This window comes from Theropithecus gelada, chromosome 6 (genome assembly GCF_003255815.1).
Source record: "Theropithecus gelada isolate Dixy chromosome 6, Tgel_1.0, whole genome shotgun sequence".
NCBI lineage: Eukaryota > Metazoa > Chordata > Mammalia > Primates > Cercopithecidae > Theropithecus > Theropithecus gelada.
Genome location: NC_037673.1, coordinates 134,004,606 through 134,017,131, shown reverse-complemented (window position 1 = coordinate 134,017,131; position 12,526 = coordinate 134,004,606). Strand labels below are relative to the sequence as shown.

The 12,526-nt window shown below is 42.4% G+C and overlaps 1 protein-coding gene across 4 annotated transcripts in view; it reads left to right on the top strand.

Moving 5' to 3' along the window:
- The window catches only part of KLHL3 (kelch like family member 3), a 117,297-nt gene that overhangs the window by 88,071 nt on the left and 16,700 nt on the right, over positions 1-12,526 (top strand). For all 4 annotated transcript variants that reach the window (XM_025388597.1, XM_025388599.1, XM_025388600.1 and 1 more), the window contains 3 exons: positions 6,842-6,959; positions 7,676-7,873; positions 9,424-9,525. In XM_025388597.1, coding sequence (XP_025244382.1) covers positions 6,842-6,959; positions 7,676-7,873; positions 9,424-9,525 — 418 coding nt within the window. The remainder of the gene's footprint in view (positions 1-6,841; positions 6,960-7,675; positions 7,874-9,423; positions 9,526-12,526) is intronic.

Here is a 12,526-nt window from a genome sequence, read left to right as displayed (position 1 = left end):
TTAAAAATAGTGATCATTAAATAGGCTGATTTGATTAATTTCTAATGAAGGCATATTAATCTTAAGTATATTGGGGTTTAGGAGTGTTGGGAAAAGAAAGAACTCCCTGGGCCTGAGTGTTTCTGAAATATAAAATGAGGGCATATAGGACAGAATGGTTCACGTCTCTTTCTCTGACATCTTGTGGTCTTCTTAAGTAGCTAGAAGTTTGTGATTTCAGAGATGTGATATGTGTAGACTGTGGGAAATACTTATATTTGCCTAACTGGTTGCTAACATCAGGTATCCATGGAAACAAGTATCCATTAGCACTCATGATAAGAAATTTATTCTTTTTACTCTGTATGATCAACACAATAGTGGGTATAGTGCTCCATGTATGATGGCTTCTTGCAACACCTACCGTAAAAATTGGATTTCTTTTGACCATACTGGGCTGTACTAATTTACATTCCCACCAGCAGGGCATAAGAGTTCCTCTTTCTCCACATCCTTGCCAGCATTTGTTATCTTTTGTCTTTTCTACAGTAGACATTCTAATTGGGGTGAGGTGATGTCTCGTGGTTTTCATTTGCATTTCCTAGATGAATAGTAATGTTGAACATTTTTTTTCATACACTTGTTGGTCATTCATATATCTTTTTTAGAGAAATATCTATTTAGATCTTTTTGCCTATTTTTGAATCAGATTATCTGTTTTTCTGTTATTTAGTTGTTTGAGTTCCTTATACATTTTGGGTACTAACACCTTGTCAAATGTGTGCTTTTGGCACGTTTGTCAAAAATCAGTTGGCTGTAAATGTGTGGATTTATTTCTAGGTTCTCTAATTTATTCCATTGATCTATGTGTCTGTTTTTATGCCAGTACCATGATGTTTTAGTTACTCTAGCTTTGCTGTATATTTTGAAGTCAGGTAGCATGATGCCGCCAGCTTCGTTCCTTTTACTCTAGATGGTTTGGCTATTCAGGATCCTTTGTGGTCCCATATGAGTTTTAGAATTTTTTTTCCTATTTTTTTTGTGAAGAATGTCATTGGTAGTTTGATGGGGATTACACTGAATCTGTAGATTGCTTTAGGTAGTATAAGCATTTTAACCTTATTAATTCTTTCAATCCATGATCATGGAATATCTTTCCATTTATTTGTGTCCTCTTCAATTTCTTTCATCAATGTTTTATAGTTTTCATTGTAGAGATCTTTTACCTCCATGGTTAAATTTATTCCTAGGTATTTTATTTTTTTGTAGCTACTGTTAATGAGTTGTTTTTCTTTATTTCTTTTTCAGGTAGTTCGCTATTAGTGTATAATGAATAAATGAATTCATTTATTCATTCTAATAGTTTTTTGGTGGCATCTTTAGGCTTTTTAATATATAAGATCATATTCTCTGAAAGCAGGTACAGTTTGACTTTCTCCTTTCAATTTGAATGTACTTCATTTCTTTCTCTTGCCCGATTGCTCTGGCTAGGACTTCCAGTACTATGTTGGATAGAAGTGGAGAAAGTGGGCATCCTTGTCTTGTTCCAGTTCTTAGAGGAAAAACTTTCTACTTTCCCCTTTCTAGTATGATTTTAGCTGTGTGTTTTTCATATATGGCCTTTATTATGTTGAGTTACTTTCCTTCTATTTCTAATTTGTGGAGAGTTTTTATTATGAAGGGATGTTGAGTTTTATCAAATGCTTTTTCTGCATCTATTGAAATGATCATGTGGTTTTTGTCTTTGATTCTGTTAATGTGATGTATCATTTTTATTCATTTGTGTAGTGTTGAACCATCCTTGCATCCCTAGGATGAATCCGTTTGATCATGGTGAATGATCTTTTCAATGTGCTGTTGAATTTCATTTGCTAATATTTTGTTGTGGATTTTTGCATCTGTGTTCGTCATGGATATCAGTCTATAGTTTTCTTTTTTGTCGTGTCCTTGTCTAGTTTGGTATTAGAGGAGTGCTGGCTTCAAAGAATGAATTTGGAAGGATTCCCTCCCTTTCAGTATTTTAGAATAGTTTGAGAATAACTGGTATTAGTTCTTCTTTAAATGTTTGGTAGAATTCAGCAGTGAAACTGTCAGGTTCTGTGCTTTTCTTTGATAGCAGACTTTTTATTAGTGATTCAATCTTGTTGCTTGTTATTGGTCTGTTTGGGTTTTCTGTTTATTCATGATTCTATATTGGTTGGTTGTATGGGTCCAGGAAAAATTAAAAATAGAACTACCATATGACCCTGCAGTCAATACTGGGTATGTATCCAAAGAAATTAAATCAGCATGTCGAAGAGATATCTGTACTCTCATATTTATTTCAGCAGTATTTACAATAGCCAAAATACAGAATCAACCTAAGTGCCCATCAACAGATGAATGGATTTTAAAATGTGGTATATATACTATTCAACTATAAAAAGGCTGGGCACAGTGGCTCACACTTGTAATCCCAGCACTTTGGGAGGCTGAGGCGAGTGGATCACCTTAGGTCAGGAGTTTGAGACCAGCCTGGCCAACATGGTGAAACCCTGTCTTTACTGAAAATACAGAAAATTAGCCGGGTGTGGTGGTAGGCACCTGAAATCTTAGCTACTTGGGAGGCTGAGGCAGGAGAATTGCTTGGACCCAGGAGGTAGAGGTCGCAGTGAACCAAGATCCTGCCGTTGCACTCCAGCCTTGGTGACAGAGCGAGACTCCGTCTCAAAATAAATAAATAAATAAAAAGATGAAATCCTGTCATTTGTGACAACGTGGATGAACCTGGAGGACATTATGTTAAGTGAAATAACCCAGGCATATAGAAGGACAAACACCACATGATTTCACTTATATATGAAATCTAAAACAGCCGAACTCGTAGAAGTAGAGAGCAGAATAGTTATCAGAGGCTGTGGAAGGGAGGAGGGAGGGGAGATGGGGAAAGGGAGATGGGGCTGATCAATGGATACTGTGTTACAGTTAGATAGGAGGAATACCTTCTGGAGTTCTATTACACAGTAGGGTGACTATAGTTAACAATAATGTATTGTATATTTCAAAATAGCTAGAAGAGAGGATTTTGAATGTTCTCACCACAAAGAAATAATAAGTGTTTGAGCTGGTAGATATGCTGATTACCCTGATTTGATCATTACCCAATGTATGCATATATCCAAACATCACACTCTACCCCATAAATATATGTACCTATTATGTGCCAACTAAAAATAAAACAAAAAAATTGAGTTTCCTATGCCTGTGAGAGAAGCAGATGTATACCTGCTCTTCCCGCTACCTTGAGCTACCCCTGAAACTGATGGTCCTATCCCACAAAACCTCATAATTCCTTTTCTCAGATAGTTGTACAAGTTTCGTATGTTTAAAGTCATCTCTTACCAGTGGTTTTATGAGCTCAAAGGCAAGTTTGTTTTGAAAACCTTATCTTGTATCCTATTTTTTTTTTTTTTTTTTTTTTTTGAGACAGGGTCTCACTCTGTTGCCTAGACTGGAGTGGAGTGGCGCTGCAATCACAACTCACTGCAGCCTCAAAATCCTGGGCTCAGGTGATTCTCCTACCTCAGCCTTCCAAGTAGCTGGGGCTACAGGCAATGCACCACCACACCCAGCTACTTTTTTGTATTTTTTGTAGAGACAGGGTTTCACCGTGTTGCCCAGGCTGGTCTTGAGCTCCTGGACTCAAGAGATCCACCTGCCTGTGCCACCTAAAGTACTGGGATTACAGGTGTGAGCCACTGCACCTAGCTGTCGTGTATCATTTTTGTCTTTCTACTGAGGCTTTACTTTAACATTACAAAATTTGCATTTCTGTAACACTGTTTCTGTGAAAATTCTCAGAGATGAGTGGTAGATTTTCTCCAATATGAATGTACCCTCTACTTCCCTGGTGGGAGATAGTTTCTGGGGCATGGTGAGGGTTCCTGAAAACTTTGCCTTTTTTTTTTTTTAAATTTACAAAAGAAGCTGGATAGCTTATGCCAAGAATAAGCAAAATTTCTTTTGGTGGTCGAGTCAAAAGATGGAAAAAGCTCTCACTTTCTCTTTTTATTTTACTTGTTTTTTCCTCACTGTCTCCAGAATTTTAATCTGGTGTTCCAACATATTTTAACTAAAGAAAATGGCATTCTAGTTTAGTTTCTTTTTTCATTTTTAAAAACTCTGTATTGTTGTTGAACTCCTTGCATGTGCTGTTTACTTTTTATTCATGTATTATTTATTCCAAACAAATAGTTGAGCCCTCACTTTTACCTGGCAACATAAGTTTGTGGAGTTATCTTGGTGACTGAGGCAGATACATCTTCTGCCCAGGCAGGGCTCACCGTCTAGAGGCGCAAAAGACAAGTCACTGATGGTCCAGCACAATGCAGAACCCACAGGGCAGGTGAAATCTCAGAGGATGGATGTGTAGTTCTGACTTGGAGGCCAGAGAAGTCCATTTGTAGGAAATAACACGTAAACTGAGACCTGAAATATAAGCAGGTGTTAAAGTAGAGTGCTCAGAGTTGGGAAGAAGGTTTCGAGTCAGGGAACAGCACGTGGGAGGGTGTGGGGTGCCTAAAGTCCTTGAAGAAAGAAAACTTAAAACTGCTTTTATTCTCACTCAGCTTCAGAAATCAGATTTCAAAGAAAATCTTGCAATATTTGCCTTCAGTTTAGCTTTACCAACTCAAAACCGGAAAGACAATGCAAGTTCTGGGCATATTTACGAGCACATAATTCTGCCCTTGAAGAGTGTTGTCTGGAGGTTAGGCATTGTCTGGAGTTTGCCCAAGGGGCTGTGCTCATTAACATCCGCCTTGAACTGTTCATAGATGCCTGTCTAAGCAAAGAATTCCAGATGGGAAGTAATGTAGAATTCATCTTTACTCTGAAAAAGGCTACTCTTGACACAGGGCAGTGGGCCCTCTGAACTGAGGCACCCAGGAAAGTCAAGAACAGAATGTTTCTGTCTGGAAGCAGCAGCAGCAGCAGCTCGAGGCTGGGCTTTGTGTCCTGGGTTCCTTTGGAATGCTTTAGAAGTCAGAACTGATATCTGAATTTTTGAACACTGGTCACCCACTTTTGGTGACAGACAGCTATGGACTAAATCTGATGACCAGTGACCACCCACATGGCAGTGGGTGAGCCTCTTCTGGAATATTGGGGAATAAAAGATTGATCTGTAGTAATGGTGGTGAGCTCTGGTTTTGCCTCCCGTATGGTGGGAAGTGTTCATTTGAGGGATATGCTCCTGTGAGGTCACACAGAGTTTGATGGGCACTTCTCTCCCCAAAAATACATCATGGGGAAGTAAAAAGCCCTATGATAATTCATAATGGCAAAAGTTTTTCATGGCATATCATCAGGAGATCCATACAGTGTGGATTAAAAAGGTAGTTCTCAAAGTATGAACCCTAGAGTGGCAGCAGCAGCAGCACCTGGGAACTTGTTAGAAAGGCAGCCTCTGGGCTCCACTCCAGATCCACCGAATGACACTCTGGGGACAGGGCCCAGCAGCTTGTGTTTTCACAAGTCCTCTAGGTGATTCTGATGTATGCTCAAGTTTGAGAACCATTGGGTAAAGAAGACAAGCTACAGGTAATGATCAAATGGATTTGCTGGTTGTAACTTCCACCCTTTCTCTCCACTCAAGAAAGCATATCGGAATGCCATTGAGTGAGAGTGACATCATTGTGGGGACAGCTATGAATTTGCACACGTTTATTAAAATATGTAAACTATAGGTAACTGGTACTTTAATTTTTATTTATTAATAACATGTGACCAAAGTCACAGCAGTGATACCACAATTAAGTACTGCAGTTCTATTAACCTAACCAGAGCAGTAGTTTTCATTGTTTTTGACCATGCCCTTGCAATACAAAATGCATTTAAATTTCTATCCAGAAGACACATGTAAGTGTGTATAACTAAAACAAATATTTCATGAAATAATATTCTTATTATCATATTTTCTGTACTTTTAAAAATATATATGCTGGTCATAATCCATTAAATTGATTTCATGACTTACTAATGGAAAGTGACCTGTGTTTTGACAAACACAGATGCAACCAGCTGTGTTTGCTTGGATCCTGTCTCTAGAGCAGGAGTTGCGGGGGTGGCTGGCCTCACCCTCTGTCAGATAGACTTGGATTTCAGTCTCTGCCTACACTCCTAGCTGTGTGACCTTGGGCCGCTTAATGTGTTCTCTGAGCTTTACTTTCCTATCTGTCAATGTGGATGATGATGATTACCTCACAGCTGTGGTGACGAGTAAATGACAACACATTTCACATAGTGCCTGGCAATGGCGGCTACTACCTTACTTGTGGAAATAGGACTGCTAGCACTAGTTTTCAGAACATCATCAGTTTAATAACTTTTGTAATAACCACCTCACAGGAGTTTTTCACAAGTTTTTTCTATACTGCAGTGCATAAGTGCACCCTACATTCTAGGCATTCAGAAATACTTTTGAATAATACTTTAAAAAATACATCCAAATTCTGCACTCTTTTTCAAAGTATATTCAAGTTTGTTTTGATATAAGATTTAGCACCTCCCATTCCCAATCTTGAGGACACTGAGATTACAGATGATGCCCTACGTGGCTTCACACACCCACAAGATAGCCCCTAGTGGGGCATTTGGGAAATAGAACTTATGATTGTGTTTCTGTGGGAAGATGCTTGTTAGACTTTTCTTGAATACTCATACCTGTTGGTGACTAGGGGCAGCATCTCCATGTATGTAGCTCTGTAAACTGGCATCTCGGATCATCCACAGACCCTGAGCGATAAGCCATGTGGAAGTACCAGGGATACCATAAATCCAGATTTTGGGGAGACCCCGCTAATGTCCACTTGTCTCTCTGGAGGTCATGATTGTGGTTGGCGGCCAGGCACCCAAGGCAATCCGCAGTGTGGAGTGCTATGATTTCGAGGAGGACCGGTGGGATCAGATTGCTGAGCTTCCCTCCAGAAGATGCAGAGCAGGTGAGCAGCCTCCCAGTTCTGCAAGCTGTTTTTCCCCTGCTGGTCCCCACTCTGTGCCAGAAGTCGTGAGTTACTCCTTGTTTCCTCAAGCATCTGTGCATTTCAGGCTCCCTTTCTTTTCCCTCCTGCACAGTTTTTTTTTCTTTTTTTCTTTTCTTTTCTTTTTTTTTTTTTTTTTTTTTTTTGTTGTTTTAAGACAGTCTTGCTCTGTCACCCAGGTTGGAGTGCAGCGTCATGATCTTGGCTTACTGCAACCGCCGCCTCCTGGCTTCAAGTGATTCTCTCACCTCAGCCTTCCAAGTAGCTGGGATTACAGGCACACACCACCATGCTTGGCGAATATTTGCATTTTTAGTAGAGACGGGTTTCACCATGTTGGCCAGGCTAGTCTTGAACTCCTGACCTCAGGTGATCCACCCACCTTGGCTTCCCAAAGTACTGGGATTACAGGCATGAGCCACCACGCCCGGCCACTTGCACAGTTTTTGGCTGTTTTGGGATCAGTTCTTATGAGCTTGGGGAGTTAAAGCTGATTCAAGTATTTACTTGAGTCAGACAAAATTAGAAAAGCAAGTAGGAAAGAAATCCAGTGAATCCCATGACTGCCAAATATCTAAAGTATCTTCGGTGGTGACTTTTCCTGTGTCTGTCTTGCTCCTCCATTGAGCAGTCATGCGCCTGACCTGACCTTGATGTCTCGGTTTCCTGTGCCTCAGGTGTGGTGTTCATGGCTGGCCACGTGTATGCCGTGGGAGGGTTTAATGGCTCACTGCGGGTGCGGACAGTGGATGTGTATGACGGCGTGAAGGACCAGTGGACATCCATTGCCAGCATGCAGGAGCGCCGGAGCACGCTGGGCGCAGCGGTGCTCAATGACTTGCTCTACGCGGTGGGAGGCTTTGATGGCAGTACTGGTAGGTTCAGGGTGTGTTCCCAACCCCTCCTAGCCTGGGACACACCCTCCATGAAACCCTGTTTTATTCAGCCAGTTCTGGACCAACTTTCTGTCCATTTGTAGCTACTGCCCGAGGGAGGTACCACCCTTCTGCCTCATCCAGCTTTCAGGGGAAGAGCCAGGCCTTCTTGCACACAGAATATGTAACTGCCCATGTACTAGGCTTTCTAGGACTCAGAAGAGTCCCTTTCCTACTTTTCAGTGTCTGGGAACCTATTTACTCAGAAGATGAGACTTAGAAGGAGAGCATGCTTAGCTGGGGGGTGCCTCAGGCCTCCAATTTGAATCCTCTGCCAGACAGATGAGGGAGCTGAGTTCAGCACTTGGAAGAAACCTGGCTCAGGTCATGCAGTGGGCCAGGCTGCCCATTTTTTCTGTTGCCCTTTCTACTACCCCACTTGAAGCTTTGCCAGGCTTTTTCACCATAGGTGAGCCTTCTTGCCTCTGGACTCTATCTAGCTTCAAAATTTCAACCCGAAACCATTAGTTGACATAAGCTCAGAGAGGTGATCTCATCTCTGCTCATACTGCCAGGTAGGTGTCTCAGTAAACAGTAGCTCTGTTAAACTAATATGATATCCTTTGGCCCCCAGGGAGGGGAAAAGCAGTGTTTTTTTACTTCTCTGAATTTTTATTTGTGTCTTCACAATTTGGGGATTTTTCTCAGCCTTCTCTTTGCCTCACTCATATAATTCCAGGGCTTTAGCCCCTCTGGAGGCTGCCTTTAGTGAGTGGGGCAAAGAGAACGAAAGGGTAGTGGTGCATTGTTTCTTTTGGAAATTACTTTTGGCTATAAGTAGAGAACCTGATTAAACTGTGCCTTAAAACATGAGGGATTTTGCTTTACTCATGAAACAAGAAGCCTAGAGGTTAGCAGTGGCTGAGTTGGTCCAGTGGCTCATGGACATTGAGACCACATTCTTTAAGATTAGATTTTCTTGGCCTTTTTCTCATGATCATGAGATGGCTGTTATACCTCCAGCCAACACATTTGTGTTCCGGGGGGTGGGGGGTGGTATCTATATCAGAAAAGCAAAGGCCGTTTCTAAAATCCCCATAGACTTCTGCTCAGGTCTCATTGACTTGGTCACCCCTAGCTGCGAGGGAGTCTTGGAAAGCAAGTGTTTAGCTTTCCACTGCTAAGACAGACGAAGCTGGGGGAAAGGGGATTGGAATAGGTGTTCAGTGAGGTTACCTCAAGTGACTACTTGGAATCAAAGTATCTCACTCTGCAGTTTTTATGATCTACGTTTGCCATGCATTTCAGACACACCCCCTGTCCTTTCACAGCCCACTCTCTGGGTCAAGTCTTAATAGTCCCCGCAGGTAGACACTGCAGATGTGTTTGAGGGAGTCGCCACAGGCCGCATGGTGATTCAGAGGTGGCACCGAGCTATACATTTAGGTTTCCAGCCCCTGCATTTGGACTCCTCCCCCATCCTCACTGCTTCTTACACAGCAGGGTGAGGCCTGGTGCCATGGAAGTCTCATGAGTCTCTTGTCTCCCAGGCCTAGCATCGGTGGAAGCCTACAGCTACAAGACCAACGAGTGGTTCTTTGTGGCCCCGATGAACACGCGGCGGAGCAGTGTGGGTGTGGGCGTTGTGGAGGGTAAGGAGGTGCAGTGGCCAGTGGCCAGGCCTATCCGGCCCACAGGCCTTGTCCTGGGTCCAGCATCCTGCTTGGTGCTTCCTCTACCTTGGTTTATTCCTGAGATCACTCCTCTGAGTTAGGTACTATTATCCTGATTCAGCAGACGAGACTCAGAGAGGTGGTGGAGCTCCTGGCCCGTGGTGGAGCTGGGCTGGGGGAGTAGAAGGAGCCCAGAGGGGAAATGCCGGCCTGTGGTTTGGCCCATTGTCAATAGCTCTGCTGGAGGTTGGGGAGGGGAAGGGAGTAGGGAATCCATAGTCAGCATGTGACCCAGGAGGATAATGTAGTGGAGGGAGAATTAAATGTGTTTAATGAATTTTGTCCTCATATTCATATGTTGAACATTAACAGAACTGTGGGTGAGGTAGGCACATCTTCTTAGGTCTGATGACTGTCTCTGCAGGGCAGGCTGGTGATCGAGTCCAGCTCTAGTCAGGAAAGCTGTGTAGGGTAAGGCAGGAGGGCGTGGTGAGGTCTTGGGCCTGGTCAGATGGTACACATTCGTTTGTAAAAAAAAAAAAAAAAAAAAAAAAAAAACTCTTACGTCTAGTCTCTCGTTTTGTTTGCAAAACCCTTGAAGGAGATAGGCAGGACTCAGATTTTCTCCATCCTCCGGATGCCCCACATTCTAATGACAGTAAATAGCACAGCCTGTCCTTGAACCCAGGTCTTCTGATTCCTAAGCCGGTGCTCTTTCCACTGTGCTATGCCCCTTCAGAATGCTGACAAATGCCAGTAGGTAGGAGTTCTGTAAATATGTGTGAATTCAGTGTACCAAAGCATAGACTATTACTTGAACTAAAATGTTATTTGCAGGACAACACTGATTCATCAACCTGTGCTAGTGTGAGAATTTAGATGGAATATCTGTTCATTCAGACATGTGTGCAGACATTCCATCTCTCATGTACATACTCAAGAATACACATGCAAACACAAATGTGTCCTGGGGACAGCGTAACATTCAGCGAGTTAGACATTAATAGAAATATTCTTTTCTCGCACTGTATTTCTCAGTCTGCACTGGTATTGTGTAATTTAAGTTTTCATTTAAAGGTATACTATTCTAACATACTAAATAAGTCATCTTTGTGAGGGCAAGGATTTTTGTCCTCCTTCCAAGGTAAATTGTGTCTTGCAATCTCATTCTCTTGGTGGAACAGAAATTGATTTGTCTGCCAAGTATAAGTGCTTTGTCTAGCCACCTTCTCATTTCTTCTCTTGTTCCTTAGCCAGGAATATCAAACAATAGAGTAGGGGTTAAAAATAGCAAATCCCTGTTAATAGACTGAAGGAGCAACCTTGAGTGCGTAATTTTTCAGCTGATGCAGATGGAATGGTTGATGGGGGTTAGAGGAGGTGCCATAATGGTGGTAATTTAAAATACTCCCCTTGACAAAGGCTTTTGTGAGCATGTTCTGTATGTGGAAGAAGTGCTGTCTTGTAGCACGCCCTGTTGACATGGAAGACAGGCTGGGAATTTGTTTCTTCTGCCCCTCCTGAATCTGAAGCTCTTTTGGCTGTGGGCATCCTGGGGCAGCAGAGTCCAATTTACAGCTGTGGTGAGAATGTTGAGGGAGGAACTTAAGTGGACTCTGCTTCACTGTGGCCTTGAAGAGACAGCTCTCTGCACTGTCTGGCTTCCTCTCCTCCCTCTCATCATCTCATTACCATGGCTATACAGTTTGAATGACACTAAAAAAAAAAAATGGAGGAAATTGCAATAATTTGCTACTGGCTGCCTCGAAGAATAGCTATTTAGGAAAAGACTGTGTGGATCAGAGTATAGGCAGAAGCTCCCCAAGAGAGCGGAGAGTGTGCTATGGAGATTGTCGCATCTGAAGCAGCACACACCGTACAAGTAGCCTGGACCATAGAAGAGCTGCTTAGTCAGGTTTTTAAAAAATTTTCACTCCGGTGCGTGCAGAACTGAGGGGAGGGTGTGTTTCTTTCTTCTAGATAGGTCAATTGAGAGGACCCTGGGGCAGAAAATAAAGCCAGGCTCAATGATGATAGAAGAAAAACATTTTTACATTTGATAATACAGCAGTAGTTCTGGTAGCAGAGTATAGGTTTGAGCCTGAGAATCTTTCTAACTTAAAATAATTGCGGATTTTCAAATACTAGTAGTATTCTTGGTGTCTATCCATCAAGAAAGCACATATGACCAAAAAATCTACCAAGTAATCCTGTTAAATGGATTTGCATTTGGCGATGTTTATTTAGTCTGCAACTAGTGTGACTCCTCCCTCTGTTCCCACAGAAGAGACCATCCCATTGCATTTTAAGACTAAATTTTAAACCCAAAATGTTTGAATTTCTGCTTTGGGATAGCTCAAATGCCAAATGTTTCCTCCTGTGTCCAGCCTCACTGTCAGCTCTCAGCCCCAGGCGGAAATGATACTCTTGGGTAGCAGCTTAATGATATTTTAATTTAAAAGTAGATGACGGCACCTCAGGGCTCTTGTGTATGGCTCAGAGATCACAGGGTAGTCTGCAGAAAAATTCCAGCCACCCTGGCCCACAATGTACAAAGAACACTCCATTCATACACTGTACCTGCCAGGGTTGTGGAAGGGGTAGAGACAATGGCTAAGACAGGTTTTGGGTTCTCATTGAAGAAGATTTTTCCATATTTATTTCATCTGCTATTTCAAGCCTTGAGCCAGAAAGGTGGTCTGCCTGCGTATAGCTGGGGGCCTTCTAGCTTTCCATCTATCCAGTGCTGGTGTCTTGTTCTAGAGAAAATTTAACCTAATTCACCAGCAAGATTATGTTGAGTCCCAGAGGTGCCAGGCCATAGCTTTGGGCTGGGTATTTGGGGGTGCTTATTTAGAATGTTCAGTGTTTGCTTCTAAGGAGCTCATGGCTTAAGAGCAAGTAGAATATGTGAAGAAATGTGAAGGATGCTTTGCTTGGTTGAGGAGTAAGTTGGTGGTCCCCTGGAGAAAGAGGGAAC